The sequence below is a fragment of the Cololabis saira genome, chromosome 19, assembly GCF_033807715.1.
Source record: "Cololabis saira isolate AMF1-May2022 chromosome 19, fColSai1.1, whole genome shotgun sequence".
NCBI lineage: Eukaryota > Metazoa > Chordata > Actinopteri > Beloniformes > Belonidae > Cololabis > Cololabis saira.
In genome coordinates, this window is record NC_084605.1 from 26,636,347 (window position 1) to 26,654,821 (window position 18,475).

General features: G+C 41.4%; 1 protein-coding gene across 1 annotated transcript; it reads right to left on the bottom strand.

Annotated features, from left to right (window-relative positions):
* Positions 1-387: 387 nt before the first annotated feature.
* Positions 388-13,544, bottom strand: tmem130 (transmembrane protein 130). The gene is made up of 9 exons (XM_061708305.1): positions 13,421-13,544; positions 5,484-5,591; positions 5,328-5,410; positions 5,078-5,246; positions 4,835-4,983; positions 3,506-3,590; positions 3,169-3,371; positions 1,191-1,294; positions 388-692 (listed from the first exon to the last, which is right to left on the bottom strand). The coding sequence occupies exons 2-9, from the start codon at positions 5,489-5,491 to the stop codon at positions 552-554; spliced, it is 942 nt and encodes a 313-aa protein (XP_061564289.1). The 5' UTR covers positions 5,492-5,591; positions 13,421-13,544; the 3' UTR covers positions 388-551.
* Between the last annotated feature and the right edge of the window lie 4,931 nt (positions 13,545-18,475).

The window sequence follows — 18,475 nt, forward strand, 5'->3', positions numbered from 1 at the left end:
GAGAATGGGATGATAAAGACATGGCTCAGAGGCTGAATTTCTCATTTATTTAGCAAAAACAATCAAAATCTTATTTTTAAGACATTCAAGGCCTGTTTAAAATAAGTATTAGATGCCATAATAGGTCCCCTTTAAACATGACTTCAACCTGAGCTATTAATTTATTATGAGTCCATTTGAATGTCAACCTGAGCTATATGACTTATTAATGGATTATCATCTTTATTATTTAGCAGTAAATACACAGTGAATCCTCTTAGCTTGGAGACAATACCATTTCTTAACCCAGATACACACTTATGCAGCTTACAACCTAATTATAGACTGTTTTATAAACCCTACAGTATATTCAAGGTCAATCTTATTGTGATGAAGAGCCATCAACAGCTCAGCACTGATCATGCACACAGTAGGTACAGGTGCACATGGACATCCAGAAAAAGACAGAAAAGACAGACAATGTGATATTCACAAGTTTTGCCTTTTGTTCAGTCAAGTACTAAGAAATAGCCCCAGTATGATGGTTCACAGAGAGGGGGCCAGTGTGCTGGTTAAGAGCTGTACTGGGTGCCATGCTGCAACATGAGAGGATCTCTCTCTCCCACACCAACATTGGAGACGTTAAAAAGTATTCTGCTTTGGGCCTCCGAGTCTTGGTTCTTCATAAATATGGCATTACTGGAAGAGGGAAGCTGAAAAGCAAAACAAAACCCATGCATGTGTCAGAGTTACTGTTAGATGAAGCATAGAAAATGTAAATTGATTCAGGTTATAGCAATTTCCGCACCAAATAGCTTTTATGTTCTGGTATTACTTAAATGACAAAGGGCTTCCTTGTGAACACAAACAGCATTCACTGTTAGTGTGCTGCTGGCAACGAAGATATAACACTTCTTAAATCCTGCTTATTGTAAGATACAGCTTCAATTTAAGTTTTTCAAGGTTTTGTTTTGGTTTTGTTGTTGTAATTGTTATCCTAAAACTCAGATCCCAGCTTATACTACAAACTTTACTGTACATCACTACTTTACACTCTCCCATACTTCAGTGTAATCTATTTAACAACACAACACTATGTGACAGAAACAATCTGTTGTGAAATAAAAGAATATTTACCGTTGGTAAAAGGGTGTTATACATGTGTTTCACTGTAAATTTCAACATTATGTTCATATCTTTATCTGCAATACCTGTGATTTGTAATGGCGAGGGCGACAGGCGATGACGATGATAAAGGAAAAAGTCGCTAAAAGAATGGCAGCACATGTCAGGATGAAGATCAGGTGGGTATTATCTGCAGATGACACACACAAAACAGTTGTGAGTTTTATTTCACGTGACTGAAATAAAATGCATCATATAAATGTTATGTAGTGTTTGTATGACATGGTTACATAAAGCAATGTGCAAGTCTTTTTCAGTTTCTGATTCAGGTAGAAATAGCCCTCGAAGGCACAGCTGAAACTCATCAGCCGCCTCTCAGCAAGTAAGGACATTATCTTTTATTCTCAGCCGGATGACCAACTTCAAATGGATTAGAACAACATTAAATCAATTAGGCACAGGCACATGTGAGCAGTCAGATGATGCTCCTCTGGTTTGTTTGGATTCCTCCGTTCTCACATTGCCTGTGGTTATGACGCAGCCCGACAGCACGTGATGAGCTTTACATGACAAAACCGCATGACACAGCACAGATTCTTCTACATTTTTGATAAAAGAAAACTAAACAAGAGAAATCTAAGGAGCTGTACATTTACCCATATTTTAAAGGGTAAATATACGTTCATTTTTAATGAACTGTAATTAATTTCAACCATTCTCATACATGAACAAGGAGTCACGCTGAATAATCAGTCCAGACTGACAACAGGGAGGCATTTATGTTGAAATATATTTCAGAAGGCTTTAACGAGAGGACAATAAGAATTTACACTGCGCCCAGAAAGGGACATAATTGAACTAAAACATAATTGAACTAAAACATTACTGTTTACTCAGGCCTACTCTTAAATGAAATACTTACCTGCTGTACTCTACTGCCCTTATTTCTAACAGCTTGTACTTTTTATTATTTTACTTTTTTTCCTTATCATTTTATTTATTATTTTACCTCCTTTTCTCATAATTTTATTTACTGTGCAATTATGTCTTGCTGCTTTTAATGTCGATGTAAAGCACCTTGAATCACCTTATGTCGAATTGTGCTATATAAATAAACTTGCCTTGCCTAAATAGATGGATACACATGTATTTGACTGGATTTAAAGGGAAAGTAATAAAAAAAAAAACAATAACCCCATTGGATTTCACTCAGGTAAAAGTACTTTTCATTTAAAAACATTTCATCTCTATAACTCGTTAGATCTGTTTCAGTGAATTTGTACAAATGTTGAGTTCTTTTTTATTGTCAGGTCGTATTTGATAAAAGATTTGACTGTTTTTTTTTCGGTACATTCACAGGCTCCCCACTAATCTACGGAGCAAATTAAAGGACAACAAGAGTTAATGAAACCCCTAGCTCTACTATTACAAAGGAAGGAGTGTGGAAACAGTTTTTAGTGAGAATGGAATATGTAACTGCAGCAAAATGGTGTTAGCATTTCAAACAATTGACCAACCTCTGAATATATTGCTATTTCAAGTCTGACAAGACTCAGAAATGTGATTTAATTCCACTTAAGTGATGGTGTAAATAGGGTCCTTACAGACAAACTGAAGTGAACTTTTAAAGGTGCACAGACATTATTTATACAGGCACATCTCCTTCTGATCAACGGCACCTTGTTAAAGGTCCATATAAGTTGACTTCTGAATGTCACACATGTCAAATGTCAACTACTGGCTCTGCTTTTATGGATCTGTATCACTAGTTACATATATTAATGACAACAAAGGGAGCAAAACTGCTTCAATTCATATCATCATGATAACTAACAAGAGTTTACATTCCTTACAATCTCATTATGCACTCAGTGGCGTTTGAACTCCAGAATGATCCTTTAAGTTCATAGCTTAAATTAGTCCAATACTACTGTAAGTAGGCAGACAGTGACAATGCATTTTAACATTATTCAGTGACTTGTTGAATGATTCATAAAAATAAAAGGTTTTTGTGTGAACAGCCAGCCCTCCCACTTCAGCTTGGTGGTGTGTTTGAGGACTCACTGTTTCTCCTGACGTAGAGGCTGAAGGAGGTCTGCAGCTTGCTGATGTCGTTTCGGATATTGATGTCCAGACAGTGGAAGCCGGCAGAGGTGAAGGTGTGGTTCAGCTGCAGGGTGTTTTCATACACCATGGTCAGCGTGCAGGACTCCGTTGGGTCAGGAATGCAGTTGGCAAGGAAACGCCAGCACACCCACATCGGAGGACTAAAAATACAAAGTAGAAAAGGGTTGTTTTGTCAAAACAGAAATTCTCATTGTTAGAGATTGGTGCAGAAAGACAAAATGGGTTTGTATTTGTTTTATTTTTTAGTGCATAAGTAGAAATACATGCACCTCACCTTCCATCAATATGAAAAGCCAAACTGGTGTCCTGAGATACTTTGTAATCTGAAGGCCCCATCATTTCAATGTTCTTGATAGCATCTGCAAATGAATAACATTTATTGATCTTTTCTTCCCTTGTTTTCTAGGTTTTTACACAAAACCTAAAAGCAGACTAAGACCACCCACACTGACAAAATAGTTAATAGAACATTTAGTTATCAAGGAAAATCACTGAATATATCAGCTATCTGTGATTAGCAAAGGACGGCCACAAAAGACATTACTAAAAAAAATATGTGATGGAAATCAAATGGAACGAATGGATCAATTATTTTTTGAATTGTGTCTGAATTTTTAAGGAAAATGCCCTGATGTCTGTGCGTAAACTTGATAACAATAGAAAGTGGGTCAGTCACCAAGACAGCAACTCTAAGCTGTTGTTCTTTCAAGGAACAATTAAAGTCGGATAAAGGGAATGTTTTGGAATGACTAAATTAACTTATTTATCTTAATCCAATTTAAATGTTGTTGAATGACCTTAAGGGAAAAGTTCATATGAGGAAACCTCGTAAGGTTGAAGCTGTTTGTAATAAATGAGTAGATGAATAGACTAAAATTCCTCCAATTTGGTATTTTCAACAGAAGTGCGGTTGTATTTATTGCAATAAAAGGAGATAACAAAAATGAAGTGGTCAGATGTTTTTGACCAGGTTGATACATAAATCACCAACTATCTTCTTTTTCTGTGTTGGTTTTGTCTGCTCTCTAGTTGTTTCTGGGTTTATGAGAAAATCTGATGTTCCAATTTGTGTTTATACTGAAATTAAGAGAAATACTAAAAGGTTCACAAACTAAGAAACAGAAAGTTACAAATGTTCAGCACTCAACTCTCCACAACAAGAACAACAGACCATGTTTATCACTACAAAAATGTTATTTTTCTTGGATTAATTTCAATGGCATCCATTTCTTGGCAAGTATGTGTGTCTTCATATGCTCAGAAAAAGTGACTGTAACCAATAACATCACGAGACGATCTCACGCCAAAACACGCTATAGCTATGTTGCTCCCTTCAATAATTTAAAACACAAAAAATATGAATAATATACATATATCCACATATTTCTTTGCTAACTAAAACATGCCAACGTTTTGCATCATGGGAAACTTACGAAATGTGATACACCTCTTTGAATGTGGCCGTTTTATAATTTATTCATCTGACCATCTTCATTTGTTGCGAAGAAATTAAAATGAATGACGATTTAAGGAATATAAAACAGTTTATAGACTTAACTACAACAAACAAATTCTTTGTATGTATTGATATTACACTACATACCAAGTACTTGGACATCCTGAGAGAAGACACCTTCGACTGGCATTGAATATTTGGGCCCTTTTTTGCCCCCTATTTTGAGTCGAAGTGTGTAGTTTCCTGGTTGAGGGTAAAGATAGTGAATAAACGGCTCAGACCCTTGAAACACTTGACTAGATCAAATGGGGGAAAAAAAGCAAAAAAGACAAGATGAAGAAAAGCATCCCGGACCATCCTGAATATTTCAAACATTATAAATTACTTTACCCATTCCCCAGGTCCCAGTTGTAGGTGAACTTTCCATAGCTGAAATTCTTGTTGGGATCGAAGAAATCAAACATCGTCTCAGTGGGAATGGCTGACGCCAGTTCTGTATCTCTGACATACGTGGCATTTCCCACCCTTTGGTAGAAAACCAGCTTCCCAGTAATATTTTCTGAAGTAAAGACACAAAATACCCGGGTATAAAGCCAATATGGATTTAAGAAAATCATCAATGACATCCTGCATGACATACCCGACTCTGTGAAAGGGCCTGCGGTCCCTGCCCCGACTGGAAGAACTGGCAGGAAGAGCATCAATATCCATGCAGGATGTTGTCTGTAAGCACATATTCCTAGGTTTTACAAAACATTGCTGAATCTCAAATAACTGTCCCATATGCAAGAATTACCTGAACATGTCTGCTAGTCCTCTTCCTCAAGAAGAACTGAAGTCAGACTGTACCGAGTCCGACTGGTTGAATGTGAGGGAGGAAGAGGGTGATGCGGATCCCTCTGTGCTGTGAGATTTGCAGCATGCAAATGTGAGGTATTATGCTTGAAATTGTCACCATGCATTTCAGTCATGTGGCTGAAGAACAAGTTCAGCTTTTGAGTCGAAGGCTCCGGTCAAGATCATGTTCTTGTCCCTGCTCTATCATACGTCGTCAGATGTGGAAGTAGTTATCAGATTTTTTTCACAGACATTTATTTGAAAAAGAAAATAAGGCCTGATTGATGAGGTCCGGTGGTATATGCACTGCATAACACAACCAGCTGGTTCTTTATAAAAAAACATTTAAGGTCGAATCGAGTTTGGTAAACTCTTTTACCTTCATACTTTTATAAATCACACCTTAAATATACAAACACAATGTCCATAAAAGTTGGGTAAGTTTTAATCTGCAGGTTGTTGTCAATGGCACGAGTGCAACAGAAATGATTATTATTTTCAGTCACTGACAAACTTCAGTGTATTTAGAAATAAATCTGAGACATTTACATACACTTTAATGCTTACAACACACTTGAAACAAGTAATAGGAATGGTTTATGTACAGTTACTTCATTCTTCCTTTTAATCATATCTTAACTGGTAGGATTGTCATATAAGAGAGTTGAGAAAGGCTCCAGCAGACCCTCCTGCCCCAGAATAGGAAGAAATACATATAAATACTGAATATATGGATGGATTGGAGGATAAATAGATAGACCTTGCTTGCTGCAGTTTTGCAAGAGGAATCTTATTCTTGTAGAATAAAACATTTCAGATGCACTCTCATTGCTGTCTGTTATCTTATTTATATGCCGGACTTTTTCAGTAGGAGACAGAGACAAAGACAGGTCAGCCTAGCACACACTTTGTGTTTCTGAACACACACTATTGTGAATCATAGAGAATGTCTGAAGGTCGGGCATTGTCCTATTGAAATAGCCATGGATCTCCCTAGATTATACATTGTCTTGAGGAGAGCACGTGTCTCTTAAAAATTCTATATTGCACTTCTTCATCACTTCTACCTTTAACAGTATGCAAGTTGTATATGCCATGGTTAATGTTTGACCCCTATCACATCAAATACTATGGCTTTTACAAGTTTTGCTGGTAACATACTGGAAGGTATGTCTCTGACCGTAGAACCTGATGTGCTGAGACGTGGACTCATCCGAAGAGAGATCATGTAGACTGTCCTTTATGCCTATCTAGGATATGTTCAGGCCCAGAGAAAGTCGCCAGTTTTCTACACAGAACCAAATTTGCATTAACTGATGCAGCTGACTATTGAGTGCTAGTGAACTCATGAATATATCAAATACATTTAATCATGCAGCGCTGCCTGAGGGCTCAGAGGTCACACACTTAACATACTGTAGCTTCCCCAGACTTCTTTGCACAATATTTTGCACTAAAAGAGTTCATCCATCCATCCATCCATTTTCTGCACCCGTTTTTTTATCCTTTACAGGGTCACGGGTAAAAGAGAGCAGTCCATTGCAATTTGTCTTTTTTTTTTTTTTTACTTATCTATAATTCTTTGTTCAAATTTATCACAACGTGCTGAGTCATGGTCCCTGCTAGTCAAATAGCCAATAAATAAATCATTTTTTAAGCACTTTCACCATTTCCCATTTGTACAAAGTACTGTATCTGAATTTATCAGTTCAAAGTCAAACATTTACACTGGATCCTCCTCTGAAGTTTCAGCTGTAAAAAAGAAAACTTTTTCCCCAATTTCAGGAAATATGGGACCACCACTCACATTAACAGAGTAAACACTTAACTAACTTTACTGTTTATATCAGTTCTCTCTCATTCTCTCTCTCATTAACATGAGGTAGTGATTGTGCGGGGATTCAGCATAATGTGTATATAAAATGGTATATATTATAATGATTATATTGTTTATGATAAGATGTGTATATATATATATATATATATGTTGTATATGTATATTATTTATAATTGCTCGGTTATATATTTTATTTATAAAGCTCAGGTATAATATTTATAATGCTCAAGTATATTTATATTTATAATGCTGAGGTATAATATTGCAAAGAAGTGCTGTACTATTTTCACAAGGTAATAACAGGTATAATTTGTTTTGATAAAGTAGTAAAGCTTGCTGTTATATTTTTTCTAATTTTTATTTTCAAGCAAAATTGAAATAGATACAAGGCGTAGGACCTCATAAGTTTTTTACTTCCTCCTACTCCTTTTTGGGCATGAAGGTTTATTTCCCTTTTATTTTGTTTAATGAATGTTTATTCATATTCTTTTTTTTTGTTGTTTTGTGTAATTGTTTTTTTTTATGTATGCTCGAAAATAAAGATTTCAATCATCAACAATCATTCTGTTCACATTCAATCAGATATGCACATAATATTGTTCACTTTAATGGTGTTGCTACACATTTTGCTTATAGCATTATGAATTAGTATTAGTAACAATGGTTATAAATGGTGATGGCTAGTGTGATTGCATCCGTGTTATGACTTCCTGGAAAAATAAAATTGATCATTTTCCTTGACACTGTATAACGTGGGGTTACGTTGTAACCCTGGTTCTCTGAGAATAGAGAATATCTCTCCACTACATATAGAATATATGTTATGGGATTTACTGACAATCCCGCAGCTGACGTGAAAGCTTCTTTAAGAAACGCCTACCGTGGCTTCCCCTGCGCCCTATAAATGGGTCCATCTGCACAGGGGTCAGCTGATTCACTCTGATTTGAACGGGTCCCGAGCGGCCTTGAGGTGGAGAGATATTCTCTATTCTCAGAGAACCAGGGTTACAACGTAACCCCACGTTCTCTATCGTATGAGAATATCTCTCCACTACATATAGAATATATGTTATGGGCTCTGTAAGACACACCGCGAGGGTCTCAAGGAGACAGAGCGGACACCTGCTCCAAGAGCGACCCCGTCAGGCAGCTTCGCCCCCCCGAAGGTGGAAACACCACGAGACGCAGCGTGACACCAACCCCGTACGGGAGTCCCGCACCACCAACCCCGCCAGATGCAAGGGCGGGGTGCAGGGAGAGGCCACTCAGGCGACCCGCACTCTGCTAGTCCACTGACTAGTATAGTGACATCCCCCTGGCCAGGCCCTATGCCAACGGCCCAGGGGCAAGCGAATCAACTCCAGGAGACACGGCCCCCAGGACACGCTCCCCAAAGGAGGCGCTGGTGGCCACGCTCAGACTGTAAAATCTGGCAAAAGTGTTTGGTTTTGCCCGTGTCGCGGCCGCACACATGTCTGAGAGGGCGGCTCCGCGACACGAGGCCCAGGAGGTGGACACGCCCCATGTAGAGCGCGCTGTTACCCCCTCCGGCACCGGCTCACTGTCCTCGTCGCATGCCCGGTGGATCGCCTCCATGACCCAGTGAGAAAGCCTAGCCTTAGACACCGGCTTCCCCTGGCGCTGAGGCTGAGAACAGACGCAGCGCACCACGTTCGGGGTGGGTTGGTCGCGGGAGCCGCGGGTGGGTTCAACCGCGGGGCTCCGTCGCGTGGCCGGGAGGGCTTGAGCCGGGGGTCAGCCTGCCCGGCGGCGGGCTCCGTGGCGGGACACCTGGGGCGGACAGGGCGGCTCGGTCCGCCACCAAGAAAGGAGACGCTGCACACTCCGGGGGCGGGGGAGCCGCGCCGCAGAAGCGGGCCCAAAGGCCGGACCTTCTGTACGGACCACAGAACCCATTAGCCCCATTCCCGGCGAACTGGGAGCTTCCATGGTGTCCCGTGCAACAGTGGCGTCACCCACGAGCCGGAATCACCTGAACCTCCTCCTGACTGAATCTCTGCAGCAGGTTGGGCAGGAGGCTAAATGGGGGGAAACATAAAGCAGCCCCTGCGGCCACGGGTGCGCCGTGGCATCGCAGCCCAGGGGAGGCGAATCCCTCCCCATGGAGTAATACTGGGGCAGCGCGCGTGTAGCTTGAGGCAAACAGGTCGGTCACCGCTCTGCCAAAGCGGTGCCAGATCTCCTCCACCACGGCTGGGTGCAGCCTCCAGTTCTCTGGGTGCGGTCCCCTCCTGGACAGGAGGTCTGCCTCCACATTTACCCCTCCAGGAACATATATCGCCCTGAGTGACGGGGACTGTTTGTACCCGGGTCCGGAGAGCCCATGCCTCCCTGCCTGCTGACATCCGTGTCCCCCCCGTGTCCCCCCCCCACATTTTCGAAGGTTTTGCCGTCGAAGGCAAACCTGAGGAGTCTCCTGTGGCCCTCCCAAATTGGAATCCGAAAATTCGTGTCCTTGAGGTCGGCTGTAGCGAACCAGTCCCCCCACGAGGACCGCCTGCTGCACTCGCACCTCTCTGATGGGGGTTCGCCCAGAAACTGAAGACGATACCCCTGGGTTGTTGTTAAAACGGGGGGGGGGGGTTTGGGTTCTCTCATGAACTTGGGGAGAAGTGAGGAGACCCGCTGTAGTTCCCCTGACAGCTGCCCCCCTCCACTCCTGTGAAGGCTGCTGGACTGGGTGCCGCTGATACAAGGACAATATGCTGTATCGGCCAGCTTCGTCTGACCTGCCATAGCCCCAGCCATCCATCGCGGCGCACTTCTTGCTATGGCTCTTCCCTTACCCAAGAACTGACTTCGAGGGTGCCACCATAGCTGCAACGCTGCGCCCACAGAGGGTGTCGGCCCACAGCTGATCCTCTCTGGAACTTGAACTTCCGTCATGGCCCGACAGAGCCCGGACCCCGTGGCGTCTGAAATTGCTTCCTGACCACCTCCTCGAAGTCTGAGGAGAGGGGCACCAAGAAGTACGTAGAAGACTGAGACCCCCCCTATCATCACCAAACCATGACGGGAAGAGCCCTCGTGTGGGCGGCATCTCTATCCCCAGAGCAGACGCTGCCCTAGTGATGAGACCATGCGGGAGGGGCGACAGCTTGACATCAAGCTCCCTCCTCCTGCTGACCCATAGGCAGCATGTCCTCCCCTCTGAAGGCAGCACATGTGGGGGGCCCGGAGGTGAATGCTCCACCGAGGCTGGGCCAGACCCGGGCACAGACCTGACACCCCTCCCAGCTGCGGGCTTAGACCGCTTGGTAGCCCGTAGGCTTACACCAGGGGCGCCTTGTCTCTGAGACACCCGCCAACGTGCGTCCCGTTGCCTTGCCAATAGGCAAACCCAGCTCATGCATGCAGCAGGATCCTCCCGTGCTGCCCATGCATGCTCCTCCCCCGGACTACACACGCCCCTCCCAGCTCGTCGTCGCTGTGACGTCGCCGCCACGCGACCCGGAAAGTTTGTTGTTGTCTGCTAAGTGTATTAGCCTGTTTTATGGCTGTGATTTTGTTTCAAACAGCACAACACGGCAATGGGGAGAGGGTGGACGTCGTCGCCGCTTCCGCCGTTGGGGGGTGGCGGTTTCTGCGAGGGTGCGGAGGACCTGAGCGGGTCCCGCACACTGGCAGAGCACCCACCGCACGAGCGGGGGGGCTCGATGGAGATGGACTCTCTTTCCGTTCGGCCTCTCACCACGCCGCGGGTGAGAGCGGTTTACAAGGAGATGACCTCCTTTTTTTTTTCGTTTCATTTAACGGCAAGGAAATGGCCCAGGACGAGCGTGCTGGCCGTGCCCGTGACTCGTCGCTTCTCCGGCCAGCTGTACCTATTTTTGCGGTACAATTCACTCAATGGACAACTTCCCACACCCCGTTGAAACAAGAAAAGAAGAATGAAAAGGAGATATGAGAGGGGATGCCGGCTGCACCCGCAACGCTGTCGCTTCCTCAGCCAACTGTACTTTTAGTACCCCCGGCTCAACTCTGCCTTCCCAGATACAAGGGAGCCACCGGCGACTTTCCACCCTGAGAGGAGTCAACCCAGACTACCCGTAGGTAAGTGGATGCACAAAAGCCACCGCTCAACTCCCCACAGAACTGCGTCTCGTTTGCTCTCACGTCCGACTCTGCAGTGAAAATCAGAGGATCAGCTGACCCCTGCGCAGGTGGACCCATTTATAGGGCGCAGGGGAAGCCACGGTAGGCGTGGTGTGTCTTAAAGAAGCTTTCACGTCAGCTGCGGGATTGTCAGTAAATCCCATAACATATATTCTATATGTAGTGGAGAGATATTCTCATACGATAGAGAACACGTCTTAACATTGAGGAAAAGGAAAATAAGCTCCAAGTGTGCAGTAATAAGAATCTGTAAACACTTTGTGCCATAGATTTTACTCTGCTCAGATATTTCGTATTCATGCTATAGTCTTGATTGCAAGACCATTCAAACTTGGACAAATTTGTTGTTACTCCACCAGTTAAAACATGCAGTCCACAGGTGCAGAAGTCTCAGTGAGAGTTACAGAAATTACTTCAATGCAGTAATTACCTTAAAAAGGGTTTGCAACAGCATTAATTTGAGGGCACCATTTAATCTACCCAGGTCAATTTAATTAGTTTGGTTTTCATAATGTCTGTTGAGCACAATTCAAAGGCAATGTCTAATTTTTATTGGTCTTTTTTTTTTTAGTTAATCATAATTCATTTTTACTTATGAGTATTTTCAGTTACCCTTTGTCCATTTTTCTGTCTTTGACTTCAGGCATCAACACATTTGTCCATGTGTTTATCTGCAGATACAAATGAAAAACTTAAAATTCCAGTTTATAATTCCTCCAAGTTATATTTTTGATAGGAAGTTTAGTGGCATTAATTTGCAACATAAAGAGATTACAGAAATTAAATGTACGGTTGTTTTGGCAATTTTGATACATAAATCACCAAGTATCCTCTTGTTCTGTATTGTTTTTTGTGTGTGTGTTCTCTTTAGTTGCTTTCAGGGTTTATGATTAAATCTGATTATATTTATACTGAAATTAAGAAAAATCTTAAAGGTTCACAAACTAACAATCACCATGAAAAGTTGGTTGCACGCTTAACATTTCATTTAGCACTCAACTTTCAACAACAAAAACATCACATTTCTATTTAATGCAAAAATGGAATTTAAATTCCTTGTGGGTCTGCATTTCTTCAGAAAAGTAACTGAAACCAATTCCAATACCATAACAAGACGAATTCACCCCAAAATGTGATACAGCTGTTTGTTTGCTTTTTTTCATTGTGAAGCCTTTTTTAGAAGCTCAAAAATGTTTGTATTTCTACATTTTCTGGGCTCCAAAATGATTGTGTGTCTACATTTTGTATTATACGAAACTGTCAAGCATAATCTTTTTTTTTTTAATGGTAAAGTACAACAATTTTAAGGCCCAAATATATTAAATACCCACATTTTTCTTTGGTAACTAAACAAGCCTACATGCCGCACTATGGATAATGCCTACAAATGTGATGCACATATTACACCGTTGAAACAGTTTAGAAACTTGGACATCCTCAGAGTAGACATCGTTGACTGGAGGTGCATATTTGGTCACATTTCCCCCTAGTTTGAGTCAAAGTGTATAGTTTCCTGATGGAGAGTAACGATTTCGAACAACTGGCTCACATCCATTCTGAAAAGTTCAAACATGATAAATGCCTTTACCCATTCCCCAGGTGTCATAAGTGAACATGCTGAAATTATTATCTGGATCAAAGAGTTCAAACATTGTCTGGCGCCAGTTTTCCTGTTTCTCTCACAAATAATCTGACAGAAAACTAACTTCCTGACAATATTTTCTGATGTAAAAATACAAAATGCTTAGTTATAAAGCCAATATGGATGTAATAAAGCATCGATGACATCCTGTATGACATACCCAACTCTGTCAAAAGGCCCACAGTCCCTGTCCCAGCTGGAGGAAGTGGGAGAAGAAGCATGCAGAGTGTTGTCTGTAAGCACACATCAATAACTTAAATGTCCCGTATGCAAGATTTACCTGAACATGCCTGCTGGTCCTCTTCCTCAAGGACCTCAAGAAGAACTGAAGTCAGAGTGGACGGAGTCAGAGTGTTTGAATGGGAGGGAGGGAGGAAGGGGGCGATGCGGATCCCTCTGTCCTGTGAGAGCATGCAAATGTGAGGTATTATGCTTGAAATTGTCACTAAGGAATTTTAATCATGTGGCTGAAAAAGTCATCTTTCGAGTTGGAGGCTGTGGTCAACGTAATGTTCCTGTCACTGGAGTGTCATACCTTGTTAGATGTGGAAATATTAATGTTATTTTCACACAAACATTTATTTGAAAGAGAAATTAGGTCCAAATACTAATATGATGAAGTCAGTTGGGATGTAAAACACAAATCAGCTGTTTATTTGAGAAGAAGCATTTATATTCTTGTTCGATTAATACCATGCCATTTCCTGCACTATGGTAATAAACGATTCATGACTCATCCTTCACTGAAGCTGTATATTGCAATTGATTACTTTTTTGATCATCGCTTATCCTCCCACACAATGATAAGCACTAGCAAAGATGATGATGAATGGTGGCTATACTTTTTTATAGATTTTTTTTTTGGGGGGGGGGGGGGGGTTCCACATGTTTTGACAGTGCTGGTGCCACAACTAATGGTTAAATAAGGTTATAAATAATATCTTAACTATACAAGCCCAATGACCAGAAAAGCTGGGTAAGTTTTAATTTCCAAGTTGTTTGTTTGAACTTTTTTCAAATGGCAAAAGTACATTGTTACAATCTGGCTTGCTCAGGGCAAGTAACACCGGTGGTGGCGGATTCAGTAGGTTAAAGTAACAACACTTTTGGGTGTGCGAAGTCACCACAACCTTGCCTAGCTCCACAAGAAAAAGATCCCCACTACGTTTCAGTCTGGGTTAGTTGGCTTGGCATCCAGACTGAAAATGCAATATCAACTGAGATATTTAGCATATTGTAAAAATGATATTTAATCATAGCTCATCTTTGACTTCTGTAGCAAGCCAGCAGCTGGTCTAGGATGTGTGCACCTCCTTTGCTGGTGCTGTAGTTAAATATGATCTCTGGGTCCTCCTGGCTACGTGTTTCATCCCTGTGTAAAGTGCTCATGAGCATCACATTTGGAAGATACCAGGACACTGCTGGCCAAGGGAATAAAGGTGGATGTAGTATGTACAACCCCAATTCCCAAAGTTGGGACACTATGTAAAATGTAAATAAACAAAGAAGTAATGATTTGAACATCTCATTTCCAATAGAACATAGTTAGAAAACATCCGCTTAAGCTTTCCAGTTTCCATTAATGGTTACCTTGGTGCTGGTCATGAATCAGAATCAGAATCAGAATCAGCTTTATTGGCCAGGTTCGAACATTGTCCAACAAGGAATTTGATTCGGTTATTTCGCTCTTTGGTAGTAAAAAAAATAAACAATAAACAAATAAACAATAAACAAATGTGGTATTACTATCTACAGTATAAACATTTTAACATTTTAAGGTGCAGCAGTTTGAGGTAGTGATAAAAAGAAGAAAAAGAAGGAAAAAAGAAGAACACAACACAAAACACAACTGTTCTCCTCATAAATACTTCTCATGTAATCACTTGAATTGTTTTTGTGATACACATAAATCTTTGTTTTTAAAGACATGGTTGGATGATAGAATTCTGCTGGCCTGACAGTTGTTTGATAAGTACGGTCATATGTTTTCATACTATGAATTTCTGGCTAAATACAATATCCCTGTACTTCCTAGACTGCTCTCTTTTGTTAGTGACGCTATCCCATCGGGTCTTAGATAATGGGTGTACCTGCAGATGGCATTGGTAATCTATCAATCCACTTTACCAGAGATACATAGGAACACTAAACCTTTTTTGAGCACAACAGCTAAGTGTTTAGGAGGATTGATTCAGAGGGATGCTGTGTCTGGATCTGCTTCTGGAATCTAAACTGCCTGTTCAAAAAAAGTCCCACATTCAAATATTTCAGTCAACCACTTTTAGCTTTAAGTACACACATTCACTGTGGCATCGTTCCAATAATCTTCTGCAATGTCTCAACAACATCCAGAGTGGCATTAATTTTTCCAAAGATCTCATATTGATGATGTGAGAGTTGGAGTGCTACTCAAAGTCTTCTCCAGCACATCCCAAATATGTTAAATGGGGTTCAGGTCTGGACTTTGTTGTGCCCAATCCATGTGTTACAGTAAAATGGCGTCTCATCCTCTGTCACAAAGTGAGTTCAGAGGACCCAAATGTAGGAAATGCATAGGAGTAGAGTAAAGTCCTTGATTACAATAAAAAACGCTGCTCAGACAGGAATCCCAAAAAAATGAATTCAAAAAGGCATCTTGCAGAAAACAACGGCAATCCAAAAGAAGAATGAAACAAATGCAGACAGGCAAACAGATGGGATTGAAAGACCAATAGACCAGCAGGGAGAAAAGGAAGGACAAGACAATATTAAAGCTGCAAGCAGCAATGAGGTTTTTTGTGTGAAATGAGGTCCTCGCACCCTTGTGCACGTTCAGGCGTGCTGCAGTGGAAGCGCCTGAATGACTTCCATGCGGATGACACCAGCCACGGCTCTCTATATCAAACCATTCAAAAGTTATGGCAGAAAGTAGGAACTATCAGATATCGACCAATCAGATGAAGGGGCGGGGCTAATTTGCACCAATTATGTTCAAGGACTCAAAACCATGTCCGATGACACCACCCACCAGATTTCATCTATAGATGCAGCAGCTGACTGTTGAGTAACAGTACTTTTCCAAGGAACTGAGTATATCACATATACAGTATGTCATCCAGTGCTAATCAAAGGCTAAGGGGTCTGGCACTTAGCATACTATCATATGCTTTCATTGCTGATTCCTGCAGGTGGCTGCCCTGTTGGTTTGTTTGGCTGGGTTTTCTTTCTTTTGTTTATTGGGGTTTTGAGTTTGTTTTGTTATCAGTTGGGTTGTATTTGTGTTTTGGGGGATTTTATTAACCTTTTGTTCTTGTTTTAGTGTGGACTGGGTGTCATTCGGTGGGAGGCTATGCATCGTGGTGAGACCTCACTCCTGCATAACAGTAGGCACTGGGGCACTTTTAATTGCATGTTTTGTGTGTGTGTGTTTGTAGTGCTGCACCCAGGCGAGGGAGGAAGGACACTTTTCCTATTGGGCTGCCTCCCACCGAGGACCCCAGCTCACCCATTTTAGTTTTAAGTATCCCATGTTTTAGCTTGTTTGTTATTACAGTTTTTCTCAATTGGTTTGGTACATTTCTCACATCAGAATTGAAATTCTCAAAAGTTCTTGTTCAGTTTTCACATCATCATGCCATTTGTGCAGATGAAAAAGGCAGTTTCTCATTGCATTGAACAAATTGCAAATGCTTTTGTCCATCCATGCAAATGATTGTGTACAATTCTCAGTTTTTTCGTACATTATCAATTGCTTTTGTCATGCTAATCAAAATGCTTTGTTATAGGAATCTATCAAATAGTCTCTTTCCCCAAAACATTTAGGCTATAGTTCATCATATAAGTCTTCACATGCAAAATGATTTACCAAGCCATCATAACATGTCAAGCATATATACATTTCCATAAGACATTTGTCTGTAAATATGATCTAAATTGGTAAATTCCTCCCAGGTGAATCTAGACTTTCTCTAATGAAAAGAGTTGATCAACCAATGATCGACAGTTTTCTGAATGAGCTCAAGGGAGCATCTCATGAACAATCTACTGGGGAGTATATAGGTAACCAGAGCACAATAGAAAGTTACAATGTCTGACAATGGAAGGACAACAGCCAAGAAGAAGGAGAGGAAGAGGGGTGAGGCTGCGTGGTGGAGGAGTAGGAAGAGGAAGAGGCAGAAGAGGAGGACACATGCGTGTTCCTGATGAAATCAGAGCAACACTTGTAGACCATGTTTTGAATCATGGGCTGACTATGGCTGAAGCGGGGAGAAGGGTGCAGCCAAATGTTGGCAGAACAACTGTGTCCTCAATTATGTACAGTATGTGCTGAATTACATGGAGTTTACTGTATTTACATGTCAATACAGTAATGCCCCATACAAAATTACAGAGCCACACACACAAGTGACCCTTCTGGCTGCAATGGATGCAGCATGCCAAGACATTACTGCAGATTCCTGCAGAGCATGGATTAGGCATGCAAGAAGATACTATCCACGCTGCCTTGCACGGGAGGACATCAGGTGTGACGTGGATGAGAATTTGTGGCCTAACAGACAGGAACGGGAAGAAGCTGAAGATCAGGATTGAGATTAGAATTTGGGGAGTTGTTCATATTTTTTTGTTTACCTACTGTATGACCTATGTTTATATTTTTGACCTATGTTTACACTTACGTATTGTATTTCACCTTTGTTATGTGCAGTGCTGTCTTTTTTTTTTCTTTACGGATGCAATGTCAATCTTTGCCAATGAAGAAGTCATTCTGTAAATGTGAATCTTGTCTTTTCCAATCAATCTTACACGTATACATTATATGAGGTCAAATGTACAACACTTGTCATCATACCTAAACCACATTTTACATCAACATGTCCCTTCAAAGTGCCTTCAATTGCCAACATGACTAATGAATTTGACTGTCTTATCTGTACACAATGACACAATGATTAAACATTCTGATGGCACTGACAAGTATATTGACACAAAAACTTGCTTTTGAGGGATGGACTAAGGATTTTGAGCAAGAGACTGGCTTTTGCAGGTGATCCACAGTGTTTTGCTATTTGTTCAAACTGTTTTGAGAAATGCACTTGATCTTCTGCAAATTGCAAGAATGATTGGAAAAATGTACCAAAGTGATTGAGAAAAACTGTAAAACTATGTTCTTATTGACTCTACAATCTCTGCCTCCTCAGTCCTGAACCCGTGTTCCTTTTTTCTTTGATTCTTGTTTTCACGTCTTGGAGTCCCCTGCAGGCAGCATTGTTGGCCTTTATTCATTTATTTCTACTCATAATCATCCCGCTCTGCCACACATGCTAGATGCTGAAAGAGTTAAGTTCATTGCAATTTG